Source organism: Taudactylus pleione, unplaced genomic scaffold, assembly GCF_031769625.1.
Source record: "Taudactylus pleione unplaced genomic scaffold, aTauple2 ptg000398l, whole genome shotgun sequence".
Classification (NCBI taxonomy): domain Eukaryota; kingdom Metazoa; phylum Chordata; class Amphibia; order Anura; family Myobatrachidae; genus Taudactylus; species Taudactylus pleione.
In genome coordinates this window covers 8,147,234-8,161,851 of record NW_028284800.1, presented here as the reverse complement: position 1 = coordinate 8,161,851, position 14,618 = coordinate 8,147,234, and the positions used below count along the sequence as shown (strand labels likewise).

The 14,618-nt window shown below is 40.2% G+C and overlaps 1 protein-coding gene across 1 annotated transcript in view; it reads left to right on the top strand.

Moving 5' to 3' along the window:
- Window positions 1–14,618, top strand: part of LOC148506700 (histone-lysine N-methyltransferase 2C-like) — a 151,959-nt gene that overhangs the window by 13,292 nt on the left and 124,049 nt on the right. The window contains exon 2 of the mRNA XM_088446453.1: window positions 12,829–12,891. Within this exon, the coding sequence (XP_088302579.1) occupies window positions 12,829–12,891 (63 nt within the window). The remainder of the gene's footprint in view (window positions 1–12,828; window positions 12,892–14,618) is intronic.

The following is a 14,618-nucleotide window of genomic DNA, read 5'->3' as shown; positions in this document are numbered from 1 at the left end:
CACCAATGTCACTGAGTGCCCTGTGCACAGACTGCTATGTAACCTATCCTATTCAAGTGAATGTGGGTGCAAAGTCCCTCTCCTACCACCCCTTACCGGCCGCGTGCATGGTGCCACACCTGTCTCTTGCATTGATGTCAATAAGTTTTGTTTTTGCTATTGCTAAGCCTTATCTTAACGGAAAGAGGTGAAACAAAGTGCAGGTTATTTCTAGGAGTTTCCACTACAAAAATGATGCAGTTTTCATGAAAGTCGGTTCAGTCGTTTTTGTGTCAACTTGGAACAAACAGACAGACACAACATTCTTATAGTATTAGTATAGATTGATACTAAAGGCATCAAATCTGTCCTGAATTCTATTGTCGCGTGCACAATAGACGATATAAGTGAACGATATAGTTCGTGTCGTCTAGTGTGTATGGTCGGAACAACCAACGATGCACGCTCCTGTGGGTCGTTAACAATAGCCCCAGTTGGCTGTACATGCATATCGTGAGCGATGCCATGCTGCCGAATGCAGCATGGCCCCCCCCCCTCCCCCCCTGCCATAGTTCGGCATTGGCAAGTGTGTATAACCTCGCCCGGCCCGCCGCTGATGATGCTGCATACACACATCGTCTAGTGTGTATGCGGCTTAAGAGGTTTTTATAATAAGGAATTTTTATTAAAAAATAAACTTTGAACTCTATATAACATCTTTGAGTGTTTTTGTGAACAGCCATATTGGATATCTTTTATGTTTAAAAGCTGCTATTTCATTAGTCTGTTTCAAAAAAGTATTATCTGATAGAACGTTCCTCTGCCATTTACTTGTTTTTAAAATAGGTTTCAGTTTATATAATTGTATTAATTTAGTAAGTTATTTATGTAGCGCACACACTTTCTGCAGCACTTCACAGAGAATATTAACATGTTTACAATCTGTATTCCTTACCACGTATTCACACTATACACTAGGGTTTATTTTTTGTCAGGAGCCAATTAACCTACCAGTATTTTTTTGGATTGTGGGAGGAAATTGAAGTACCCTGAGGAAGCTCACGGGGAGCACATACAAACCCCACACAGGGTCATGTTGGGAATCGAACACCTCAGTGCTGTGAGGTGTTTGATTCCCATCATTACACCAACTGTGCTGCCCCTAATATATAGATATACAAGCAAAAATATATTTTAGGGGAATATAATTGAAAGATTTTCAAAAAATAAAATTGTTAATAGAATCCAATGCCTTTTCAATCAAATAGTAAATAAAATAATAAATAATCAATATACTGTCCATAGAGTACCAGGTTTGCTGCCAATGGGCTACTGCACTTACATTCCTCCTCCAAAAATACCCATATGAAGGTTTGTAAAACTTGGTACCATTGCCATTCACTGGGGATGATACAATTAGTTGCAAGGCTGTGAGGCTATATGCACACTTACGGTAGCTCCGAACCTGCGCTTTTTAGTTCACATAGGGCTGCACACAAACATAATGCTAGTCCGAGACCAGATCGGGCCGCAAGGGGGGCGCGATGCCGTTGCAACGTCTTAGAAACGTCAGCTGAACTCACCCCCTCTCCTTGTCAGTAATTGCTTTTGTCTGGTACTGCTATCAGACTTGTGTTTTTGAGTCCCATGAATGAAAAGGGTAAGTGGATTTTTCCATTTCTTAGCTTGCAAGCTCACTGCTGTGTTTAAGAAATACAATTTTGTTTAGACTCTGGATAGGTTAACATAAATGACGTACCCATTAGTCCTTTGTGATTCGGTCTTCAAATAGATTGTTGAAGAGCCTGTAGGCTCCATGAGCCATGCACCATGGTGCTCCTGAAGTCGCATATTCTCCAGCTGTAGCTTTATTATAAGAATACCTTCAGTCTGTTTAATATTAGCGCTTTTTCTACCTTGTGATGTGTAGGAATTATATACTATCTTTATACATATCATTCTTCAGTTTGTTAATTATATATTTAATGTTTGATGTAAGAGGTGAATTGAGCCTGTAAAAGAAATCTTGATTTTTATGCTGCAAAAGCTGAATATATGATTTCAATATTAATGGTGGTCTAGTTTCCTGGAATAATTTCACAGCTCTGATCTATTTGTGTCATAAATCAATGTACTTTATTTGTGATTAGTGGGATTTGTTTCTTTTATACACTCTTCCCAAATATATAGTATTTTATAATTTAACATAAAATATCTTGATAATCTAATATGGGTAAAAGTATTTTAGCAGAAGATGCAGAAGGTATAATTTGCAATCGATTTCTATTGATGACTAACTTCAATATAAAGATTAAAGAAACTGACATTTTTGTTCAAATGTATTGTGTTTTTAGTGGACAAGTTGGAAGTTTTTTTATCTTTCTTGCAAAGGGGTGTTCTGCAGCAACAGGAAGGATTTACAGTTAAAAATATTTTAACTCCAAAGTAGTTATTTAACTGACCTATTTACATGACCAGTGTAAACATCGAGGTTTATCAAATTGCACCCAAATATTAAGCCTATTTCCCATTCCTAACCCATCCCTTAAGCTTACTTTAATTTATCCCAAAAGAGCAAACCAGATTTGTGCAAAGCACATCATTATAGCTAATAAAACTTACTAAGTGTCCATTGTCGATGAACAGGTCTGCTACTGATCTTCTCAGTCTAGCTAAGCTCTAGAATATAAACTGCCATACATGTTACAGTGAGATTTAATTGTCAGTTCTTGAGTTCATTTGTTATGTTGGGTACACACTGATATATTGGCTGATCAATTGAGTGCATCATCCAGTGTGAACAGACGATATGACTGGGTATCACGCCAGTTTATTCTAGGAGTCTGTGACACTAGATGCTGAGCTGGAGGGGTTCCGGTGCCTTTAATCTACCGGTATATCTACATGCATCTATTTCACTTCCCTCTGGTAAAAGTCTCCATTCTACACTCTTATGGAATGTGATTATGTTGTACCAGTTGTTGAATAAAATTTTGTTATAAACTTCATCACACGATGTTGGGGATATTTTCTCCTTTATATTGTTTCATGTATTGAAAAAACTTGTGTGCAAAAGTACGCGTGACGTGATCAATTCACAAGAAAAAGGAAAGTACCAATTTTCGAGTTTTTCGCTTGAGGGATTGAGCACCATTATTTGAACCATACTATATATTTCTGTGATTTTGCTTTTGGGTGAAACTTAGGTTCTAAATTGGGCAGCTATACCATTCACTTAGCAAGCGCCAGATTGTGTTCTCACATACCATATATTGCAGATGACCGATGATAGTCGTTCAATGTGTATGAACAACCATCATCCGCAGATATATCTGCAGATCAGTCGATTTGCAGATATATCTGATAGGTGTGTACCCAGCTTAGATGCAGGAAAAATGGTGAAGTGCAAAGATCTGAGCGACTTTGACAAGGGCCAAATTGTGATGGCTAGATGGATGGGTCAGAGGATTTCTAAAATGGCAGGTCTTGTGGGGGTGTTCCTGGTATGCAGTGGTTAGTACCTGCCAAAAGTGGTCCAAGGAAGGACATTTGGCGAAAGGGTCATGGGCGCCCAAGGCTCATTGATATGAAAGCTAGCCCATCTGGTCAGAGTGCCCATGGTGATGCTCGTTGAGAAACAAAAGCACCTGCAATAGGCACATGAGTGTCAGAACTGGACCACGGAGCAACGGAAGAAGGTGGCCTCGACTGATTACATTTTCTTTTACATCATGTGGCGGGCCAGGTCTGTGTGTGTCGTTTACCTGGGGAAGAGATGACAGCAGTGCACTATGGGAAGAAGGTAAGCCGGCGGAGCAATGCTCTGGGTTCTGCTGGGAAGTTCTGGCATTCTTGAGGATGTTACTTTGACACGTGCCACCTACATAAACATTGTTGCAGACCAAGTACACCCCTTCGTAGCAATAGTATTCCCTGAGTGCAGTTACCTCTTTTTAGCAGGATAATGCGCCCTGCCACACTGCAAAATTTGTTTAGGGATGTTTTGAGGAACATGACAAAGAGTTCAAGGTATTGACTTGGCCTCCAAATAACCCGAATCTCAATCCAATCGAGCATCTGTCAGATGTGCTGGAAAAACAAATCCATGCCACCTTGCAACCTACAGGACTTAAAGGATCTGCTGCTAATGTATCGTACCAGATACCACAGAAAACCTTCAGAGGTCTTGTGAAGTCCATGCTTTCTGGGCCAGAGCTGTTTTGGCAGCTTGAGGAAGATCTATTCTACACAATATTAGGCAGGTGATTTCAGTGTTTTGGCTGATCAGTATGTGTATATATGTAGGACTTTACAAGATGATTACCTAGGGCGATGGAAGATAGTGAAGCACGTTCTTTCTAATAATGGATTCCTAGACAGCACAGGTAGCACGACATCCCATTTGAGCTCAAATGTTTATAGGTATATTATTTAGCTTGGTAATACTGCATACTTTATATTTGCATATAGAAAAACAGGCGCCCAGTAGAGCAAGAGATTGTAAAGTGAGATATGGCTATTGTGCAAATACGTATCTTCTAGATGCATAGTGTGGACATGCATGCACAGTGATTGCTACATTTAAAATAGAGAAGAAAATTTATTTATTATATTGTATAGCATTGAACATACATATAATTCTATTCTGGTTATTTGTTTTTGAGGGGGATGTTGCTTAATGTTGCAATTACTTGTTTTTATTTGCATGAATGGAACCTGTAATTTAGTAGAGAAGCAGACTTTGCTATGTGATTGTTCACCTGTAGGTAGAAAACTGTCATTTCATTTAACTGTAATTTTTTCTTTACAGAATGATATTGCCATCCAGGTTTAATTAGCCTCAACTGTGTACGCAAGAATACATGCTTGTGCCTAAACATATATCCAACTTGTCTCTCACTATAGTTTGATTTGCGATGTTTGTTTGTGTTTCGTGGCTCTGCAAATGTTAATGCAAGCAGCTCGTGCTTATAGTGGATGTTAGAGTAAGTAGTAGGCTGGCAAGAAAAGCAGAGTCGTGATATCCAATTTTGCCACCATTTGTTTTCTGTTTTAAGCGTAGCAGTGTGATGGATCGGTCCCTGTGTAAAGGTCAGAGCAGGCACAGCGTTCATTCATGTGAGAGACATAAAGGTTAAAGGAGGGGAGAAGTAGGTAAAGTTAGAAGCAAAACAATCCAATCATATTCCTCACAGTTATGTTGGCCTATTAGGTGCCTTCAGATTCTCGGTTCATTTAGCGAGACTGTGAAATGTCAGCTGAACGGAGGCACCAGAGGTGATCTAGTTATCGTTCTCATGTCTACTTGGCTTAGCTTTTTAATTGGCATACAGGCAATCTGTGGTCATCTGCCATATCTTTTTCACTATAACTTTTACTTTTTTAGGGCTTAACCTTTTCCATACATTTATGCATATTTTCTGCATAATCCGTTCCAGAAAAGGAGGGAAGACCCATAAATATTACATATCTCAGTGGAGAGACTTGGTGACCTATAAAAGCTGAAGCTGTAATGGTCTCTCACCTGGCATGCTCCATGATGTGTGTGAGTTTGTGTCTGTACAGTATGTATAGGGGTGTGTGTGTGTGTGTGTGTGTGTATATATACACACACACACACACACACACACACACACACACACACACACACACACACACACACACACGCATTAATCCACTGCAATGTGTGGTGCTAGAGGAATGTGGCCACACTCACCGAGTTAAGCACTACTTCTATATACTTCTAAAGCTTCTCTTATTGGTGTGTGTGTGTGTATATATATATATATATATATTATATATATATGTGTATACATGTTTTCCCGCACGTCCCTTCCGGTTCCTGTCTCAGACCGGGTAATGCGCAGCGCACATCTGGTACTTGGAACGCATGGCGCTACCTGCAACAACTTGGATTCCGGCTTTTCAGCCGTTTGTATTGTATTAAATGTGTTTATTTTTCTTTCTTGTGACCTTATGTTATTGTTGTTTACTCTGTCACTATCATTTGAAGTTTAAACATGACACTGGCTATACATGAACTATGCTTAATGCATAAAATAATTATGTTTGGAAGTTCAGAGTAGTGGGATAGTTTCTATCTTGATTGCTCATAAAAACAAATATTTTTATTATAGTAGTATACATTATTTTCATATTTCTAAACTGTTATACTTCTGTTCTTATGAGCTACAATTCCTTCTGCATTAGGAAAACTGTTCTTTTATGTTTCTCTATTGGCTACATTGCTGTAGTGAGTCTCCAGTATCTACTACATACTGCATGGGATTCAGGGCCTAATTCAGACCCGCTCGCGAGCGCTGAGCGCTCGCAAACGGGTCGATGTTGGCCCACTGCGCATGCGCACGACGGACCCGGCTCCGACGTACGCATGCACGAGACCCGGATAGGTCTCGCTACAAAGGGGACATGCTGTCGATGGTGAGTGACAGCACGACCCCTTTGGTGGGCGTGCCGGGGACGTGGCTGCCCAGACGGAGGCATTCCCATGGGAACGCCTACCGTCTGGGGCCGGCCCTGACATCACAAGCTTTGATAGAGCCGAAAGCACTCCAGGGCTTGCGGCAACGAGACGCTACCACAAGGGTCTCGTCGCAAGCCCGATGGTTGCAATGGTCTTGACCATCGCGACCATCTTCCTGGCCACTCGCTATAGCTGTGGGTGGTCACCCACAGCTATACGAGCGGCCAGGAGGCCGCTCTAAAATTCAGAAGGACGGCCCTGATTCAGAGCGATCGCTCTGTCAGAGCATCCGGCTCTGAATCAGGGCCTCAGTATGATTTACAGCCGGCCGCATCCCGGCAGCAGTGAAAATCCTGATCGTCGAAAGGTAAGTATTCGCTAACCTATTCTACACACTAACCCTCCCTTAGGGGTGCCTAACCCTAATCCCCCCCTCTAAGTGCATAAACCTAACCCCCCCCTTCTCCCCCACCTAAAGTCCTCCGGGGGGGTGCCTAATCCTAACCGCCACCCGGGGTTGCCTAACCCCCCCCTTCCCCTAGCCTAAACCTAACCTCCCAGAGGGGTGCCTAACCCTAAGTCCCCTCGAGAACCCTAAACCTTAAATCCCCCCCTCCCCACGGCTGTTGTCGCCCGGATTACCTTCGATCGGTAAGATGGGTGTCAGGCTCCCGGCGTAGGGTAAATGACATGTCATTTAACCCTTGCCGGGATTATACAGTCGGGAAGCCGGCAGTCAGAATTCCATCCTTTGGCATCCCGACTATTTCCCACTGTATGTAGTGGTCAGGTTCCTACTTCAATTTGAGATACTCTTAACAAGCATAATATACTCTATTACTATGCAACCGGTTGATGTGTGTGTTAATAAAGTAGTTCATGCAGCTGTCCCTTAGCTTACCAGTAATTAACTATATCTCACCTCCTAAATACTCTTTTGAAAGATTTCAATTTTTATACTGAACCCCTTTTACCCAGCTAACCGTATAGAATCCTCATAGTTTGGTTCTTGCAGCCTACAGATGTGTCTTCATACACCTAGCTACGAGACGCATGGTGTGAGTGATCCACGCCCAGCAGTCCCCTGCGACTCTGCTTGTGCCGAGCGTCTTTTTCTAAAGAAATTGAAATGCAACACTTCTATCTCTGTGTGCGCCTGAGTCTGAATCTGTACATGAAGCACAACGTAACTTGCCATGAAAAAAAGCAGCTGCAGCTACATCGTAGCACTTCGCATAGTTTAGCGCAGAATTGACACTTGGCGCAATCCGAGACACACTAAATTTGGTGCATCGAGGAGGGCTGTTTGGGGCTATTGCAGCAATAGTGTATGAGGACACATCTTTAGATGTCAATACAAATTGCCGTGGACAGAGGATTGTTGACATGGCCTGTCTCGTGTGCTTTGTCATTACCCGTTATGCGACGGACTGCTAGTCGCCTGTGGGTAATGAATTTCGTGAGCAACTGTGTGGTATCAATGCACCTAATAATAATAATTATAGTTTGGTTTTCTATTTGGGAGTACAGGCGACCTTAATTTTAAGTGCTAGCACTAAACACATGTATTGGCAAAAGTTTCAAAATAATTAACATGATGTCTTGTGGTGCGTACACACACACACCGATTTTTTTGAACGATTATCGATAACTATCGTTCATTCGTTGAAAAAATCGTTCACTTTCTGAGTTAAAACGAATGATTATCATTCATGCGCGTTCACGTTTGTAGTTCAGTCAGGAAATATGCAAAAATCGTTTGTAGTTCAAAAAAATCGTTCATTACATTTAGTAAATGAACGATTTTTCCCTTGAAGAAAAGAACGAAAATCGTTTACTAAAATCGTTCATTTACTAAATGTAATGTGTGTATGCACCATTAGTCTGTCTCAGAAAAAATTGGGTTCCTACTTAGGATATTTTTTTCATATTTGTTTAGTGTGTATCTTATTTTTTTTTTTGTTAAAACTTTGAAGATAGTTTTGGCCACTCATTGTGTATGTGCAGTAACTAACCCCTGCCATATTCGCCTGAGGTGTGTACGAGTTTTATATATTGGCTCTTTAGAGGTAGTTGATGCACTTGGCTTTTCTGCTTTTCCAACATTTACAAGCAAGAGTAATGTGGCAGCTTCAGCTTGTATAACACACTTGTTTTCCTTCTCTTTAGACCCAATTCCCATGCAAGCTTCGTGCAAAAAATGATTATTAGTTTAACGTGCAGAGCCAGCGAATGTGAAATTAAAAAGCAGATGGCAAAGAATTATTATGTCTCTCCTTAATACTGGCTGAGCAGATTATGCATAATTGTAAAAATGTCATCACACTTTGTAAACATAAAGGCAAAGTGAGTTTGCTGGGCTTCACATCTGTTTTGGGACATTGTTAAATGGTTAGAAAAATCAGTGCTGATCTGAGCTAAGCATATTAATCTGGGGGATCTAATTAACGTAACAGTTATGACTCCTGGTAGATACATGACTCACGCGTCATAAAAGACCTGACAAAGATTTGGCAGGTGAGGTAGCGCCAGCTCTGGAGCCTTTGAGCTGTAAACTTCCTTTTTAAAGTCCGCAATTAAGGTGCATCGACGGCTCTAAAGCTTCAATAATGCTAATGTTGTAATTCTGTTACATTATTAATTCAGCAATGCATTCTGTGTGTTTGCATATGGCAATCGGGTAGTATAAACGTATAGGAGCTGCACTGTTCCTGAACTTAGGTGAATTCATGTTCACTTGTCTCTTTACAACCCTCTCCCCCCCCCCCCTCCCCACACACAAAAAACTGCTTTGTTCTTGAATTTGCAGAAATATATATTCTTATACATTTGTTACAGAAAGAAAAATGGTGTATGAGCCCTGTAAAATGTAAAACAACAATGTTCAGTGTCTACTCTTGTAAAGTGTGTACACATTGTAACAGTGAATCCACACATTTTCTTTCTCATGCTGCTCCACAGTTCAATAAGTAATACAGTGTAAGAGGATCGGGCGCTAGTGCCGCAGGTGTCCATTATTTCTGCTCGTAGCATGCACAATAGTTTAAATGGGTTTAGCTGCTTTATACATCTAAACCCAGTGCATTTGGGTGCAACATAAAAAAACGGGCACCCAAAACCATTAAATATCGCCCCATCCCTTTAGACAGGAGATCGGGCACAAAAATCATTAGCATTACCTCCTAAGAGTCACTACATTTCCGGGGGGAGATTCGTTTAGGTTTTAACAATTAAAAGTAAGCAATGTGTACATTGTGCTATATTAATAACATTATTGACCCGTCTAAAGTCCTGGTAAAGGGCGCCCAAACCACAGAATTATTGCACTTTTCTGCTCGCCATTACACGGGGGGTGAACAGAAATGCTGGCGTCTGTTCGTGTCCAAACAGAGCAACAATTGGACTCAATCAGGCACCCATCACTGACAGCTGCCGGCGCAAACAATTGAAACTCCCCCTATAAATGTGTCCTATTAGCATATATTCGTTTTTGGTTCAAATACTTTTGTATAATACAGACACAAATATAATTTTCTTTGCAGAAATTGAAAACCTTTTGTGTCATAACTTTAATAAAACACTCAAACCTAAAATAAAAAAAAAATAATGGATATCTAGATTTCTACCAGGCCCATTTGTAATAAATAGTGCCTCATACTGAAATTATTGGACAGTTTCTGAATATACAGTGCCTTGCAAAAGTATTCACCCCCTTTGCATTTTTCATGTTTTGTTGCCTCACAACCTGTAATTAAAATGGATTGTTTGAAGGTGTGCATAATTTCATTCACAGAACATGCCTACAACTGTGAATTTTTTTTTTTTTTTTTTTTTTTTTTATATTGTGAATCAAACAACATTTAGGACAACAGAACAGAAAACTTCAATGTGCATAACTATTCACCCCCCTAAAGTCAGTACTTTGTCGAGCCACCTTTTGCTGCAATTACAGCTGCAAGTCGCTTTGGATAAGTCTCTGTGAGCTTGCCACATCTTGCCCCTGGGATTTTTGCCCATTCCTCAAGGCAAAACTGCTCAAGCTCCTTCATGTTGGATGGTTTCCACTTGTGAACAGCAATCTTCAAGTCAGATCTCAGTCCAATTGAGAATCTGTGGTCAGAGCTTTGACTAGGCCATTCCAACACATTTAAATGTTTCCCCTTAAACCACTCGAGTGTTGCTTTAGCAGTATGCTTCAGGTCATTGTCCTGCTGGAAGATGAACCTCCGTCCCAGTCTCAAATCACAGGCAGACTGAAACAGGTTTTGCTCAAGAATATTCCTGTATTTAGCACCATCCAGCTTTCCCTCAACTCGAATCAGTTTCCCAGTCCCTGCTGATGAAAAACATCCCCACAGCATGATGCTGCCACCACCATGTTTCACTGTGGGGATGGTATTCTTGGGGTGATGGGATGTGTTGGGTTTATGCCAGACATAGCGTTGTCCTTGGTGGCCGAAAAGTAAAATTTTAGTCTCATCTGACCAGAGCAACTTCCTCCATATATTTGGGGAGTCGCCCACATGCCTTTTGGCAAACTCAAATCGTGTCTTCTTAATTTTTATCACTAAGTAATGGCTTTTTTCTGGCCACTCTTCCATAAAGCCCAGCTCAATGGAGTGTACGGCTTATTGTGGTCACATGCACAGATACACCAGTCTCTGCTGTGGAACTCTGCAGCTCCTTCAGGGTTACCTTTGGTCTCTGTGCTGCCTCTCTGATTAATGCCCTCCTTGCATGGTCTGAGAGTTTTGGTGGGAGGCCCTCTCTTGGCAGGTTTGTTGTGGTACCATGTTCTTTCCATTTGTTGATGATGGATTTGATGGTGCTCTGGGGGATCATCAAAGATTTGGATATTTTTTTAGAACCCAACCCAGAATTGTACTTCTCAACAACTTTGTCCCTGACTTGTTTGGAGAGCTCCTTGGTCTTCATGGTATGATGCCTCTTGCTTAGTGGTGTTGTAGCCTCTGGGGCCTTTCAGAAAAGGTGTGTTTATACTGACAGATCATGTGACACTTAGATTTCACACAGGTGGACTTCATTTCACTAATTATGTGACTTCCATGGTAATTTGTTGCACCAGAACTTTTGAGGTGTTTCATAGCAAAGGGGGTGATTACATATGCACATGCCAATTTTCAGAATTTTATTTATAAAGATTTTTTTATACATATTTTTCTCATTTCACTTCACCAAATTAGACTATTTTGTGCAGATCCATCACATAAACTTCAGATAAAAAAAAAAAATAAATTACAGGTTGTAGTGTAACAAAAAAGGTAAAAAGCCAAGATGGGTGAATACTTTTGCAAGGCACTGTAGTTTGTTCTGTCAAGTAAGTTTTAACTCTCCTACCAGTTAAGCGAACAAATCCCAAGCCAATAGGACACAGATATTATACAGTATATATTTTCTTATATACCCATGTTGAATTCAATGTAAATAATTGTTCCTTTTGGTTGCCAAATAAGATTCTCTTTAATAACTGAATAACTTTTAATGGGCCTTTCTTGCTAGTTTGTGATTTCTGAAAATCTACTCTAACCACATAATCGCTTAAATTTTTTATTTTATTTTTTCTAAGGCTTATTCTAGATTATTTAAGCAATTTTACAAAGATTTGATAACTTTTTGGAGCGTGTGCTATATTTATTTAAAATGTCTTATTTTGACTTGTTTTTATTATATGTTAAAATGCATGGGTTATTTTTTAGCCTCTCATTTTTATTTATAATACCATTAATGTGTACTTTTTTTTATATATATATATATATATATATATATATTTATTATTATTATTATTATTATTATTATTATTGGTCCGTTCTAATTCAAAAATGTAATCACTGCCCTTTAGGAGGATTATGAAAACGTACTTTAAAAGAAAAAAAAAAAAAAACAGGAAAAAATTCTACAACATTTCAGTCCAGTCCTAAATTTAGTATGACTATACATTTAAAGAACTTCAACATTCAAAAAAAGAATGGTGTGTACTCAACACCAGCTGACCATAATGGTTTTTAGGAGCAGATACTGTTCTTGCCCAAAATCTTTTGTTCGTATCTTTTCTAAACATGCGGTTATGTAGGATAGGTAACATTATTAAAATTATTAAATGCAAGCTAATGATCATACAAAATCAGCTTATAAGCATTTACAATAAAAAAAATATTTTTAACAGTTTAGAATGTGAATTAATCATCTTTGCTAAGAGGCAGTAAAATAAAACAGGATGGTAAATACATATTTGTAATTTTAACTTGCTGTATAATAACAAGTTAACTCAACATATATTGTGTGCAGCTTGTGATTTTCCTAATCCACTATAACACAACCATCTTTTACTTTTGCTCTCTTTGTAGCGGTTTATTGAGAATAGTGGACTTCAGTTTGTATATGTGGTGGACCGACCTGTGCTTCTGTTGGTTTGTGTATTTGATTCTTGTGAGCACATTATGCACATATAAACCACAATTTTGAAATTAAAATGTCAAATTTTAATGTTTAGCTGGTTGTATATTAAACAATAGAAGTTCCTACCAACTGGCTCTTAAAGTAAAGCAAGAAAAATGCTAGGTAAAGTGTGTAATACACCTTTCACATCGCAAAAGTAACCCGGTATATTGCCGGGTCGAGGTGCAGTGTGAATGCGTCAACAGAAATATTGCCGACTAGAGTTGAACCTCGGGAACAAGCCCGGTTGATGTGCAGTGTGAACGGGCCCAACCCGGATTGTCCAACCCGGGACTCAACAAACACCACTGATTTGGATGTTCCTGGGACTCAGCAACCAAACACACAGGCAGCACACTGCAGACAACAGCAGAGGCAGTATTCTGGCAGCCTGGAGGGGGTTAATACCACTACTGTCATTACAGTGAAGGCTAATTGTAGTGAAGAAGTGAACTGTACACTATGCTGTCAGAAGCTGCATCATGCTCTCATTGGCTGAATCAAACAGCAGTAAAGCACAAACACTCATGAGCTCAGGGCTACACAGTGATAATCCGTCAGCCATGATTCCTGCAATGCTGTGAGCAGTCCCCACCCCTCTCTTTTGTGATCTTATCTTTGTGAGCGTTACATGGCTAACCCAGGTTCAGTGTGAACTGGGCCAACCCCCAAATAACCCTGGTCGAAGGTGCAGTGTGAAAGGGGTCTGACCCGGGTCGCAGCTGGTTTGGACCAGTGTTCTAAATCCCAGGTCAGAGCAGAGTTTGCTATGTGAAAGGGATATAAATGTGTTCTGTGGCATTTCAGTACTGGAGAATTAATTAGAAATTAAGGAAAAAAATGCATGTGTTTCTTGTTAAAGACTTTTCCTTCAAATCACAGGAAGTGGAATTATGGGAAGCTGTTTGTAAAGTATTGAGAAATTGTTCAGGAGCTACAGCCTTTGATTCCTGAGTAACTGCTCATTCCTAGATGACTCTTTATCAGTAACAAGCTTCATAATGGTGTAAAGTAGTAAAGGTGGCAGCAGATGGAAGGAATTGTTTGAGGGTGCGGTAAAGATGCTTGAAGTATTGGTTCACTCACTGGTGCCTCAGTCTCAGCAAGGGTGTCTTCACGCACTTCACGTAATTTCAAGGCTGATGCTGCTTTTAATGAGTTCCTGGAGATTGCATGACCAAATAAATATAATTAAAACCAACATGACTACTGTTGGGCTGCTGCTCAGAAGACTGGGCTAGACAAAAATCTAGGCGTCACCTATTTTGTGAGCAAAAAATAAATAAAAAGTTTGGCACAACTGTGATATTAAACAGAACCCAACATGTTTGCCAAGCAAACTTGCAATATGTACCAGTAGTTTTAAGCACAAGGGGGGGAATTCTATTATCTTTGTGTTGTTTTATCTCCAGGGTTAAGTGTCAAGAGCTATTCAATTTGGCTGCATCATGTCTGGCACTTAAACTGGGAGATGCCCAGGGCTTAGTCTTGGTAAACAGCATCTCCTGGCTAAAGGGCCATGTTACCGCATGCAGTAATACCATGACTGGCCCAGAGGCACAAATTAGTGCAGATTTTTGCTTGCCCCTCAGGAGGGTGTGAGCAGAAATCCACTAGTTGCGGGACTACTGCATGGGCAATTGAATAGCTCTGGGCACTTAACCTAGGAGCTACATCCCTGCAAAGATAATTGAATTTC